Source organism: Blennius ocellaris, assembly GCF_963422515.1.
Source record: "Blennius ocellaris genome assembly, chromosome: 16".
Taxonomy (NCBI): domain Eukaryota; kingdom Metazoa; phylum Chordata; class Actinopteri; order Blenniiformes; family Blenniidae; genus Blennius; species Blennius ocellaris.
Window position 1 is genome coordinate 22,857,740 of NC_137665.1, and position 14,097 is coordinate 22,871,836.

The following is a 14,097-nucleotide window of genomic DNA, read 5'->3' on the forward strand; positions in this document are numbered from 1 at the left end:
CTCCTCCTGGCCCTCCTCTTCCTCCGACAGCTCCAGCTTCACATCCTCCGCCGCTCTGCTGTTGGTGCTGCTGGAGGCCGACACGCTGAGGGTGGAGGCCGACACGCTGAGGGTGGAGGCCTGCGGGTCGGCAGACAGAAGCTCTGCAGCTTCGTCAAACTCTGAGGAGAAGAGGAGCTGCTGTCAATTACCCTGATGTCTCCTCATGGTGCAACTCATCCCTTGTTCTCCTACACCTCTTCATCCAGCTCAGGGTCCTGATGTGATGCAGCAGGTTCACCTGGAGAGTGAGCAGCCCAGCATGGGACTCACACTCACACCTGCAGAACAGCTGCAGTCACACCCACCTAATACATGTGTCTACACTGGGGGGGGGGGGGGGGGGGGGGGGGGGGGGGGGGGGGGGGCGCACATCTACAGGAAGGACATGCAGACTCCACAGGGTGAACGTGTAGACTCCACAGGAAGAACCTGTAGACTCCACAGAGAGAACCTGTAGACTCCACAGAGAGAACCTGTAGACTCCACAGGGTGAACCTGTAGACTCCACAGAGAGAACCTGTAGACTCCACAGGGTGAACCTGTAGACTCCACAGAGAGAACCTGTAGACTCCACAGGGTGAACCTGTAGATTCCACAGAGAGAACCTGTAGACTCCACAGAGAGAACCTGTAGACTCCACAGGGTGAACCTGTAGACTCCACAGGGTGAACCTGTAGACTCCACAGGAAGAACGTGTAGACTCCACAGGGTGAACCTGTAGACTCCACAGGAAGAACCTGTAGACTCCACAGGGTGAACCTGTAGACTCCACAGGGTGAACCTGTAGACTCCACAGGAAGAACCTGTAGACTCCACAGAGAGAACCTGTAGACTCCACAGAGAGAACCTGTAGACTCCACAGGAAGAACCTGTAGACTCCACAGGAAGAACCTGTAGACTCCACAGAGAGAACCTGTAGACTCCACAGAGAGAACCTGTAGACTCCACAGGAAGAACCTGTAGACTCCACAGAGAGAACCTGTAGACTCCACAGAGAGAACCTGTAGACTCCACAGGGTGAACGTGTAGACTCCACAGGAAGAACCTGTAGACCCCACAGGGTGAACCTGTAGACTCCACAGGGTGAACCTGTAGACTCCACAGGAAGAACCTGTAGACTCCACAGGGTGAACGTGTAGACTCCACAGGAAGAACCTGTAGACTCCACAGAGAGAACCTGTAGACTCCACAGGGTGAACCTGTAGACTCCACAGGAAGAACCTGTAGACTCCACAGGGTGAACGTGTAGACTCCACAGGAAGAACCTGTAGACTCCACAGAGAGAACCTGTAGACTCCACAGAGAGAACCTGTAGACTCCACAGAGAGAACCTGTAGACTCCACAGGGTGAACGTGTAGACTCCACAGGGTGAACCTGTAGACTCCACAGGGAGAACCTGTAGACTCCACAGGGAGAACCTGTAGACTCCACAGGAAGAACCTGTAGACTCCACAGAGAGAACCTGTAGACTCCACAGAGAGAACCTGTAGACTCCACAGGGTGAACGTGTAGACTCCACAGGAAGAACCTGTAGACTCCACAGGGAGAACCTGTAGACTCCACAGGGAGAACCTGTAGACTCCACAGGAAGAACCTGTAGACTCCACAGGAAGAACCTGTAGACTCCACAGAGAGAACCTGTAGACTCCACAGAGAGAACCTGTAGACTCCACAGGGTGAACGTGTAGACTCCACAGGAAGAACCTGTAGACTCCACAGGGTGAACCTGTAGACTCCACAGGGTGAACCTGTAGACTCCACAGGAAGAACCTGTAGACTCCACAGGAAGAACGTGTAGACTCCACAGGGAAAGGTCATTTTAACATGATCTATTTTTAGCCCTCGTCAGTTAATACCTGTTTTTGATGGCTTCTGTCATCCAGCACTATGTTTCTGCTGCTACTTTGGAATTTTGTCTTAAAGTTGATCTCATGTTAAAGAGTTTAAAGGGGTTCAGCCTCACGGCTGTAAAGATGAGCAGAGGTTTACAAGCTACGTCCAACCCTTGAAGCTCCTGAAACTAGAGCAACATCAGGCCGGACCTGGAAGTCAGTCAGTCAGTCAGTCAGTCAGTCAGTCAGTCAGTCAGTCAGTCAGTCAGTCAGTCAGTCAGTCAGTATTCATTCATGAAGGCCTTTACAACACTCAAGGTGATCAAAAAGCTTCACAGTAAAAGCAGCCAGTAAAATGAGAAAGAAAATAATTAAAAGAGAACAAAAGTAAAAACAAATTGAATCAAAACAAATTGAATCAAAATAAAATAAAATAAAATGTCCCCATATCACTGTGTATTAAAAGCCAGTCTAAATAAATAGATGTTGAGCCTCAACTTAAAGAGGCCAGAATTAACCTAGTGGCGGTGTGGAGCCGATGACCGGAAGTTGGAGGCGGCGTGTTCAGCAAGGAACTCCAAACTTTATCCTCCATTCCAACACACGCTGAAACGCTTTTCTTTTCTCTCTTTTTTCCTTTCGTCTCTCCATCGGAGCGCACACACGGTGGAACAACGGAACTAATTCCTCTCTACAAAATAAAGTTCCCCACTGTGGTGATCAGTTAAGGTGATAGTTCACCCAGTTACTGTGGGGCGGTGGAGAACTTTATTTTGTAGAGAGGCAGAGTTTCCGCTCGGTAGTATTTTGGTGTAACAGCGTGTAGTGCTGCTCTCATGTTGGACAGAGACAAAAGAAGAGTTACTGAGAAGTGTGGATTAATGGAGAATAAAGTTTGGAGTTCCTTGCTGAAAACGCCGCATCCGACTCCCGTTCATCGGCTCGACGACATCATCCTTTTTCCTCCATTATAGGAATGTTGAGATAGTCTCGAGCCAAAATCATAATCGCGATTAAAATGTGATTAATTGAGTATAGCCCTAATGCAAGGGGATGATGCTCACTGGACAAACTCACAGTACAAGTTAGTTTAATGGGAAGAGTTGAGGGTGGGTGTTTTGGCCACAGGCCTTCCGTTAGAGACAGAACCACTGCCCATCCTGCTGAACACAGTCCCCTGCAGGTACTGCCTCGATATGGTACAATCTATTTAAAACTGATGTTATGCAGAGCGGCACATATTCTCATTGATTTATGAAACAGTTGTTTGTGATCATGAATTCTGCTCACACTATAGAACCAGGAACAAAGTAAACTAGTTTTAGTTAAGAGTTCTACTCACACTATAGAACCAGGAACAAAGTAAACTAGTTTTAGTTAAGAGTTCTGCTCACACTATAGAACCAGGAATAAAGTAAACTAGTTTTAGTTAAGAGTTCTGCTCACACTACAGAACCAGGAATAAAGTAAACTAGTTGTAGTTAAGAGTTCTGCTCACACTACAGAACCAGGAATAAAGTAAACTAGTTTTAGTTAAGAGTTCTGCTCACACTACAGAACCAGGAATAAAGTAAACTAGTTTTAGTTAAGAGTTCTACTCACTACAGAATCAGGAACAAAGTAAACTAGTTTTAGTTAAGAGTTCTACTCACACTACAGAACCAGGAATAAAGTAAACTAGTTTTAGTTAAGAGTTCTACTCACACTACAGAACCAGGAATAAAGTAAACTAGTTTTAGTTAAGAGTTCTACTCACACTACAGAACCAGGAATAAAGTAAACTAGTTTTAGTTAAGAGTTCTACTCACACTATAGAACCAGGAATAAAGTAAACTAGTTGTAGTTAAGAGTTCTACTCACTACAGAATCAGGAACAAAGTAAACTAGTTGTAGTTAAGAGTTCTACTCACACTACAGAACCAGGAATAAAGTAAACTAGTTTTAGTTAAGAGTTCTACTCACACTATAGAACCAGGAATAAAGTAAACTAGTTGTAGTTAAGAGTTCTGCTCACACTACAGAACCAGGAATAAAGTAAACTAGTTTTAGTTAAGAGTTCTGCTCACACTACAGAACCAGGAATAAAGTAAACTAGTTTTAGTTAAGAGTTCTACTCACACTATAGAACCAGGAATAAAGTAAACTAGTTGTAGTTAAGAGTTCTACTCACTACAGAATCAGGAACAAAGTAAACTAGTTTTAGTTAAGAGTTCTACTCACACTACAGAACCAGGAATAAAGTAAACTAGTTTTAGTTAAGAGTTCTGCTCACACTACAGAACCAGGAATAAAGTAAACTAGTTTTAGTTAAGAGTTCTACTCACACTACAGAACCAGGAATAAAGTAAACTAGTTTTAGTTAAGAGTTCTACTCACACTATAGAACCAGGAATAAAGTAAACTAGTTTTAGTTAAGAGTTCTACTCACACTATAGAACCAGGAATAAAGTAAACTAGTTTTAGTTAAGAGTTCTACTCACACTATAGAACCAGGAATAAAGTAAACTAGTTGTAGTTAAGAGTTCTACTCACTACAGAATCAGGAACAAAGTAAACTAGTTTTAGTTAAGAGTTCTACTCACACTATAGAACCAGGAATAAAGTAAACTAGTTGTAGTTAAGAGTTCTGCTCACACTACAGAACCAGGAATAAAGTAAACTAGTTTTAGTTAAGAGTTCTGCTCACACTACAGAACCAGGAATAAAGTAAACTAGTTTTAGTTAAGAGTTCTGCTCACACTACAGAACCAGGAATAAAGTAAACTAGTTTTAGTTAAGAGTTCTACTCACACTATAGAACCAGGAATAAAGTAAACTAGTTGTAGTTAAGAGTTCTACTCACTACAGAATCAGGAACAAAGTAAACTAGTTTTAGTTAAGAGTTCTACTCACACTACAGAACCAGGAATAAAGTAAACTAGTTTTAGTTAAGAGTTCTGCTCACACTACAGAACCAGGAATAAAGTAAACTAGTTTTAGTTAAGAGTTCTACTCACACTACAGAACCAGGAATAAAGTAAACTAGTTTTAGTTAAGAGTTCTACTCACACTATAGAACCAGGAATAAAGTAAACTAGTTTTAGTTAAGAGTTCTACTCACACTATAGAACCAGGAATAAAGTAAACTAGTTTTAGTTAAGAGTTCTACTCACACTATAGAACCAGGAATAAAGTAAACTAGTTGTAGTTAAGAGTTCTACTCACTACAGAATCAGGAACAAAGTAAACTAGTTTTAGTTAAGAGTTCTACTCACACTATAGAACCAGGAATAAAGTAAACTAGTTGTAGTTAAGAGTTCTGCTCACACTACAGAACCAGGAATAAAGTAAACTAGTTGTAGTTAAGAGTTCTACTCACACTACAGAACCAGGAATAAAGTAAACTAGTTGTAGTTAAGAGTTCTGCTCACACTACAGAACCAGGAATAAAGTAAACTAGTTTTAGTTAAGAGTTCTGCTCACACTACAGAACCAGGAATAAAGTAAACTAGTTTTAGTTAAGAGTTCTACTCACACTATAGAACCAGGAATAAAGTAAACTAGTTGTAGTTAAGAGTTCTACTCACTACAGAATCAGGAACAAAGTAAACTAGTTTTAGTTAAGAGTTCTACTCACACTACAGAACCAGGAATAAAGTAAACTAGTTTTAGTTAAGAGTTCTGCTCACACTACAGAACCAGGAATAAAGTAAACTAGTTTTAGTTAAGAGTTCTACTCACTACAGAATCAGGAACAAAGTAAACTAGTTGTAGTTAAGAGTTCTACTCACACTACAGAACCAGGAATAAAGTAAACTAGTTTTAGTTAAGAGTTCTACTCACACTATAGAACCAGGAATAAAGTAAACTAGTTGTAGTTAAGAGTTCTACTCACACTATAGAACCAGGAATAAAGTAAACTAGTTGTAGTTAAGAGTTCTGCTCACACTACAGAACCAGGAATAAAGTAAACTAGTTTTAGTTAAGAGTTCTACTCACACTATAGAACCAGGAATAAAGTAAACTAGTTGTAGTTAAGAGTTCTACTCACACTATAGAACCAGGAATAAAGTAAACTAGTTGTAGTTAAGAGTTCTACTCACACTACAGAACCAGGAATAAAGTAAACTAGTTTTAGTTAAGAGTTCTGGTCACACTACAGAACCAGGAATAAAGTAAACTAGTTTTAGTTAAGAGTTCTACTCACACTATAGAACCAGGAATAAAGTAAACTAGTTGTAGTTAAGAGTTCTACTCACACTATAGAACCAGGAATAAAGTAAACTAGTTGTAGTTAAGAGTTCTGCTCACACTACAGAACCAGGAATAAAGTAAACTAGTTTTAGTTAAGAGTTCTGCTCACACTACAGAACCAGGAATAAAGTAAACTAGTTTTAGTTAAGAGTTCTACTCACACTATAGAACCAGGAATAAAGTAAACTAGTTGTAGTTAAGAGTTCTACTCACTACAGAATCAGGAACAAAGTAAACTAGTTTTAGTTAAGAGTTCTACTCACACTATAGAACCAGGAATAAAGTAAACTAGTTGTAGTTAAGAGTTCTACTCACACTATAGAACCAGGAATAAAGTAAACTAGTTGTAGTTAAGAGTTCTGCTCACACTACAGAACCAGGAATAAAGTAAACTAGTTTTAGTTAAGAGTTCTACTCACACTATAGAACCAGGAATAAAGTAAACTAGTTGTAGTTAAGAGTTCTACTCACACTATAGAACCAGGAATAAAGTAAACTAGTTGTAGTTAAGAGTTCTGCTCACACTACAGAACCAGGAATAAAGTAAACTAGTTGTAGTTAAGAGTTCTACTCACTACAGAATCAGGAACAAAGTAAACTAGTTTTAGTTAAGAGTTCTACTCACACTACAGAACCAGGAATAAAGTAAACTAGTTTTAGTTAAGAGTTCTGCTCACACTACAGAACCAGGAATAAAGTAAACTAGTTTTAGTTAAGAGTTCTACTCACTACAGAATCAGGAACAAAGTAAACTAGTTGTAGTTAAGAGTTCTACTCACACTACAGAACCAGGAATAAAGTAAACTAGTTTTAGTTAAGAGTTCTACTCACACTATAGAACCAGGAATAAAGTAAACTAGTTGTAGTTAAGAGTTCTACTCACACTACAGAACCAGGAATAAAGTAAACTAGTTTTAGTTAAGAGTTCTACTCACACTATAGAACCAGGAATAAAGTAAACTAGTTGTAGTTAAGAGTTCTACTCACACTATAGAACCAGGAATAAAGTAAACTAGTTTTAGTTAAGAGTTCTACTCACACTATAGAACCAGGAATAAAGTAAACTAGTTGTAGTTAAGAGTTCTACTCACACTATAGAACCAGGAATAAAGTAAACTAGTTGTAGTTAAGAGTTCTGCTCACACTACAGAACCAGGAATAAAGTAAACTAGTTTTAGTTAAGAGTTCTGCTCACACTACAGAACCAGGAATAAAGTAAACTAGTTTTAGTTAAGAGTTCTACTCACACTATAGAACCAGGAATAAAGTAAACTAGTTGTAGTTAAGAGTTCTACTCACTACAGAATCAGGAACAAAGTAAACTAGTTTTAGTTAAGAGTTCTACTCACACTATAGAACCAGGAATAAAGTAAACTAGTTGTAGTTAAGAGTTCTACTCACACTATAGAACCAGGAATAAAGTAAACTAGTTGTAGTTAAGAGTTCTGCTCACACTACAGAACCAGGAATAAAGTAAACTAGTTTTAGTTAAGAGTTCTACTCACACTATAGAACCAGGAATAAAGTAAACTAGTTTTAGTTAAGAGTTCTGCTCACACTACAGAACCAGGAATAAAGTAAACTAGTTGTAGTTAAGAGTTCTACTCACTACAGAATCAGGAACAAAGTAAACTAGTTTTAGTTAAGAGTTCTACTCACACTACAGAACCAGGAATAAAGTAAACTAGTTTTAGTTAAGAGTTCTGCTCACACTACAGAACCAGGAATAAAGTAAACTAGTTTTAGTTAAGAGTTCTACTCACTACAGAATCAGGAACAAAGTAAACTAGTTGTAGTTAAGAGTTCTACTCACACTACAGAACCAGGAATAAAGTAAACTAGTTTTAGTTAAGAGTTCTACTCACACTACAGAACCAGGAATAAAGTAAACTAGTTTTAGTTAAGAGTTCTGCTCACACTACAGAACCAGGAATAAAGTAAACTAGTTTTAGTTAAGAGTTCTGCTCACACTACAGAACCAGGAATAAAGTAAACTAGTTTTAGTTAAGAGTTCTACTCACTACAGAATCAGGAACAAAGTAAACTAGTTGTAGTTAAGAGTTCTACTCACACTACAGAACCAGGAATAAAGTAAACTAGTTTTAGTTAAGAGTTCTCTCACGCTACAGAACCTCAGGCTACATTTACCTTGAAAGTGCAGATCACTTGGACTGGCCATTGGGACGACCTCTGAGCTCCTCACCTGAGGACACATGAACGTACCTGTGAGAAAAGCTGCAGTGTAAACAGACGTTATAAAGGAGAGAACTCACCTGACAGAAAGGCGCTACCTGCTAATGGCGACAGGAAACACTCGTTTCAACACAAACACTACTTCCGCTGCAGAGTCCCACATTTATTCCACCATCTAAACCAACAAAAACTTTACTCTCTGCAATAAGCGAACAGAAAAGGGATTTTAATGTACCGTAAACACTTCCCGTGCTCAGGCTGTCTACGTGTTCCGATAAACGTCACCACGTAAACACGACGCTACGTCATTAAAATAACTTTATTTAAACTTCCGGTGTCAATCCGCGGACAGATGGCCTCTCTGAACATAGAGCTAGAAAGTGATATCATAGTATCGTTCAATTATGTGTGTGTTTTTGTACAATTACATAATCAACAATATTGAACATTATTGAACTTGCTATACAAATATTAATATATAATGACGATTGCATTATTCTTATTTTGAAGTACATGAATCAAGGTGCCATATCAGTTCATGACGAAAGTGTTCAAATGTGGATTTAGATTCTGACCATTTCTTCTTGTGGATATGGAATTTACCTAAAGTAAAAGAAGTCGAACAAAAATATGTCTTTTTCCTTCTCTGGGTCATCAAAGCAAATAATAATATCCTTCTCCCTGAGTCGAATAACACATCCAGTTGTTCTGTTATTATAATTCTTTATTTCCACCCAAAACATTTTAGCAAAGGTACATTGTTAAAACAAATTACAGCTCGTTTTATATTCCTTTCCACAGAAGGAACAGGAGTATTCAATATCCAATCTAAATCTTTATTGTTAAGACAAAATTGATCCCCAATCAACCACATTTTCTTACAATCAATACAGTCGTGAAGACAAAAGAATTTTGCTGTGGGTACAGTTCCTTTTAGCATGATTTAGTATTCCATTCCTCATGTATTTATTGGAGTATTTACACTTGGTAATGACAATGTTGCAAATTAATAGAATACTATCAAGATGCTTTCATTGACAGTTCCTCCAAGAAGCTACATTACACTCCATCAAAGGTCACTGCATACACTTTCCACTTAACTTATGGGGCGTACAACTCATTGGTGGACCGGTCGTCTCCCAATTGGAAGTTTGCAGGTTCAAATCCCGCCTCTGCCATCTCTGCCTGCTTACACACCAAAGTGTCCTTGGTCAAGACACTGAACCCCAAACTGCTCCCATTGGAGTGACAGCGCCTCACATGACTGCAGCCTCCCATGGTTTGTGAATGGGTGAATGTGGTGAGCTATGTAAAGCCCTTTGGGGCTGCTCACCCAGTGCTATATAAGTGAAAACCATTTAACAGGAATGCTGAAATTCAGCACTTATAAATTGTTTTACGAATATAATTTCCTTATCTACTGTTTTTTTTTTATGGTAGAGACATAGACGTATTAAAAAAAAAAAAAAAAAGATAATCTATGTCGACACCTCATCGACGGACACCGCCATAGATAAAACATAGAACATACAAAAAATAGATTTTGTAACTGAATGTGAATCATATTCCCATATTTGTAAAAAGCTTATTCCATTTTAAGTGACACACAGAAAATACCAATTAACATCTGTTAGATTAAGGTGTTCCTCTGGTGCAAAGCAGAACCTTGATAGGCTGGCCAAGATAGCCAACACCGAAGCATTTCTAGATAATGACATCACATTGCCGAGAACAGAGTGGAAAACCAGTGTGGAAAACATACATACATGAAACGTGGCAACCACAATGGGACCAAAACAAAAGAGGACAATATTCAAAAACATCATGGGATGTATGAGGAGACTTTACCAGGTTAAGAATGGCGCACAACTACTTAAATAGTACAAAACACGTCATCAGGCCTTTTCAGTCTGTGTGAAGAATCAGAAACAGTGGAGCTGGCGGAGATGCAGGAAGTATGGGAGTGAAAGAAGGAACGTGATGGAGGGATTGAGGAGAGAAGGGATGGAAGGAGGAGGGGTTAAGGAAGATGAAGGAGCTGAAGATGATCCTTAAAAGGCAACAGGTTTATTAGGCAAAAGAAATGACGTATGTAAATAGAACCACCAGATGGCGCTCATGCAACTTCAACTGCCGTTCAACCCAAAGCGGATCCTTTACGAGCGACAAGTTTCACTCGGAAGAGTAACGCCGCTGCACCGTGCGGGCGCCATTTTAGCTCCGGGAAGCGGCTTGAGGTAGCGGTCAGTCCGCAGGACGCGGGGTGGAGAGAGACGCCAGGCTGGGTCGGTGGAAATGGCTTCAGCGCGGATACCGAGGAGGACGCTGTGCTCCGCGGTGGACAGCGCGGCCGCTGCGGGCTGGAGAAGCCGCTGGGAGAGGCTGAAAAACACCAAAGCAGGTGAAGAAACTCAGCCCGACTTGTCAACACTGCAGCTCCCACTGCCAGGTGGTGACGGACCTGGTACATGTCCATCAAACACAGTGAGGAAACAATGTTTTCGTTAGGAATCAATGATAGCTTTGTCAGTTGGTTGCACATGTCTGACAGAGTTGGTGGCCTCTTGTGTCCGAGTTTAAATCTATAATGTGAGCATCATGTCATGATCATCTTCTTCCAATTATGATCAACTGAAGGAGATTCTAGGATGAGGGATTATAGTTGATACTGAAAGTTGATAGTTTGTTGGCATGGGTTTATTTTGTACACACAATAAAAAGGCCCCCTGCTTCATCAATACATCTCAGTTATTATTGATGTTTAAATCTTAAAAACATGTCAAACTGCTTGGTTATATGAGCACATGGTCTGAGAGCTGCTGCTAGACAAGGTGGCGCCATCCCCGAGTTCACAGTTGCATCGTGTTATAATTGCCATTGAATGTTTATCTCCAATTGGCTAAATGAGTGACTGGGCCTGTTCAGACCTGGTCTTATCATGTGTTCTGTTCGATCAGATCACATGTCGCAAGCGCTAAAGATGGCGGACATTAGCGTGATGCACTCGGTGCCGTTTGCTGTCGTCTACAGGAGTGTGGTGTTGCAGCCTGTTGTCGGACTACAGGGAGGCCTGCCGGGACGTGGTGGTCAGCGCCTGGGAGCGACCGGTCAAAGCCTCTGTGTACGCCTCCTTGCTAGGTGGAGCCTGGCTCTGTTTCCACCTCAAACCCGACCGCCCGTCTTTTGACGCCCGCCTCCTGGAGCACTCTAACCAGCTGGGCCTGCTGTCGCCGTGGATACGTAGCGGCACATCCGACAGCCATGTCCAGAGTCTGGTGAAGCTCCGCAACGACGGCCGGCTCCGACACGTCAGCCTGGGCTTTCTCTCCCTGGTCTACCGGGCCGACTACGACCCGAGCACGGCTCTGTACGAGGCCCAGTGCTCCGGCCTGTCGGTACCATGGAGGGAGCTGCCGCACAGGGTGTTGGACGTGGGCTTCGCTGGCCACTGGTGGGTCCTGGACTCAAAGATGAAGAACTACGACATAAACGAGGAGGAATTCAAGCATCTGCCGATGCACATGCAGTTAACGTCACCGCCCAGTGTTCAGCAGGTGGAGAAGAATGAGAGTCTGCACAAGGCGTCCTGGACGCCACCAGCAGTGGAGGAAATCGACGAGACTGTGGAGGATAAACAAAGTGAGAAACGGTGAAATGGAGACTCAATTTTCAAGAACTACGCTGATACAAAATGTGACTGTGTTGTTTTGTCTTTCACTGACCACAACTCAAAGTATTGTATTTGCTTAAATGTTTAATGGTTTAATAAATCACTTGACTTCTAATGTTGTCCTTTTAAATCTTTTAATATAATAAACCTGAATGTTTGTGTTTTTACACACTTTCTGAAGCTTCTGGTTTATTAGCTACTACAACCATTTTTCCATTGAAGATGTTCATTATTAAACTTGCTCTGCATTAATTGTCCCGTTTATAATCTTCATCACCAACACAGTCGTGTTTATGTCCTCCATACAAACCAACCTTTTGAATTTGCAGTCTGTGTTGCAATTATGAAATCAAAGAACTTTAATTCACAGCATTTTATCACGGTATTTTGCTGTTGCCGCTGAAGAAAACACAAAATTGCATTAGAAAAAAGAATCTTATTTTAAAATAAATAAAACCCAGAGGTGTACAGGCCAGGTGGAGCACCCAATAATATGGAGGTAAATAAAACAGCCTTTTTGGAAAAAAACTAAAATCTTAAAATGTTTGTCCTCATCAAACTTTTCATGAACTTAATGATTAATTTGGAAATTCCAAGAAACTTATGGTTTGTGTAACAGTAACTACATTTTCAACACCAAGGCAAAAAGACAGACGTTCAGTTCCACTGGATTCACTTAGAGCCGAAAACAACTCGGCCATTTCAAAGCACTTACAGAAAAAAACAAAACGTTCCATCTGAGCAAGCAGAGGAGGCTGGAAAGACAAACTCCCTTTTAACAGGAAGAGAGCTGAAGATGGAAAGAAAAGCTTAGAGCATAGACTGGGGAGGGATTCAAGCCCTGGTTTGGGGGCCCTGCTCCGGGAGCTCCAGTGGATGCTTCTTGTTGGACTGTTGGGGAAACCGCACAGAAATTTCACAGGATTTCTTTTTTTTTTAATTTTTTTTTTATCACAGTGATCCAAATATTTTCCAACTGCATGAGAGTAAACCAGCCTGAGCAACAGAACAAAAACCAAAATAATCACAACAATGATAGCAAAAACAAAAACAAAACAGAGAACAAAACAAAAAACAACCCCCCCCCCAAAAAAAAAAACAAAACATGATTTTGATATTTGACAGAACAATAGCAGAAAATAAGAAAAATCAGCAGCAAAACTCATCAATGAGTGGAAGTGTGTGCGCGTGTGTGTGTGCGTGTGTGTGTGTGTGTGTGTGGTTTGTCCTCTGGATGTGAATGGAACTGTTGTGGGGGGGCCGCAGTACCCCCCCGGGGCCCAAGGCCACCAGGGCCGGACGCCGCCACTCCGGCACCCAGCGACCCACCGGATCCAGGGAGGCCCCGACAAACCCCCCCGGAGAGCCACGCCCCAACCCGGAAGGCACCAGACGGAGCACGCAGAGAGGACCCCCCCCAGGCCAGAGGGGCCCACAAGCGAAGGATAAAGGACACAGAGAGGACCCCCCCAGGCCAGAGGGGCCCACAAGAGAAGGATAAAGGACACAGAGAGGACCCCCCCCCAGGCCAGAGGGGCCCACAGGAGAAGGATAAAGGGCACAGAGAGGACCCCCCCCAGGCCAGAGGGGCCCACAGGAGAAGGATAAAGGGCACAGAGAGGACCCCCCCCCAGGCCAGAGGGGCCCACAAGAGAAGGATAAAGGGCACAGAGAGGATCCCCCCCAGGCCAGAGGGGCCCACAAGAGAAGGATAAAGGGCGCAGAGCCCCGGGCCCCGACCGAGCCGCCAAGCCGGGACCGGCCAGTGCAGCGCCCCCAGGCCACGCGGGCGGGGAGCCCCCCCGGCCCTGACAGTGGAGCCCGCCGCACCCCCGGGGGCCATCCCCCCACCACCCCCCCAACCCCGGCGGGACAGAGAAGGCCCCAGCCGCCGAACCCCAGACCAGCCCCCCCCCCCCAGACCAGGAAGAGCGAAGGCCCAGCCAGGCCCGGCCGGAGGACAGCCTCCCTCCAACCCCCAGGAGCCCCAGTTTCCCCCCCCATCCCCATCACCTAATCCCAGCCCACCCACACACTCACACCCAAGCATACGCCTACACACCCACAGACACACACACACACCCACAGACACACACAGACACACAGACACACACACCAAGCATACA

The 14,097-nt window shown here is 42.5% G+C and overlaps 2 protein-coding genes across 3 annotated transcripts in view; one reads left to right on the forward strand and one right to left on the reverse strand.

Annotated features, from left to right (window-relative positions):
• The window catches only part of yipf2 (Yip1 domain family, member 2), a 17,111-nt gene extending 8,551 nt beyond the window's left edge, over window positions 1-8,560 (reverse strand). Inside the window, exons 1-3 of one of the 2 annotated variants that reach the window (XM_080512229.1) lie at window positions 8,400-8,560; window positions 8,257-8,311; window positions 1-161 (exon numbers count right to left, since the gene is read on the reverse strand). The exon at window positions 1-161 is cut by the window's left edge and continues 9 nt beyond it. In XM_080512229.1, coding sequence (XP_080368355.1) covers window positions 1-161; window positions 8,257-8,287 — 192 coding nt within the window. In that variant the 5' untranslated portion in view covers window positions 8,288-8,311; window positions 8,400-8,560. Of the gene's footprint in view, window positions 162-8,256; window positions 8,312-8,381 lie in introns of both variants that reach the window. The other variant, XM_080512228.1, reaches the window with a different exon arrangement.
• A 1,970-nt stretch (window positions 8,561-10,530) lies between these two features.
• timm29 (translocase of inner mitochondrial membrane 29) lies at window positions 10,531-12,086 on the forward strand. The gene is made up of 2 exons (XM_080510892.1): window positions 10,531-10,702; window positions 11,332-12,086. Exons 1-2 carry the CDS (start codon window positions 10,597-10,599, stop codon window positions 11,952-11,954), a joined length of 729 nt encoding a protein of 242 aa, XP_080367018.1. The 5' UTR covers window positions 10,531-10,596; the 3' UTR covers window positions 11,955-12,086.
• Window positions 12,087-14,097: the final 2,011 nt, after the last annotated feature.

Coding starts and splice junctions, on each gene's coding strand:
- timm29 (XM_080510892.1), top strand. CDS start 10,597: ATGGCTTCAGCGCGGATACCGAGGAGGACGCTGTGCTCCGCGGTGGAC. Junction 10,703..11,331: donor GCTGAAAAACACCAAAGCAG/GTGAAGAAACTC, acceptor TGTCGTCTACAG/GAGTGTGGTGTTGCAGCCTG.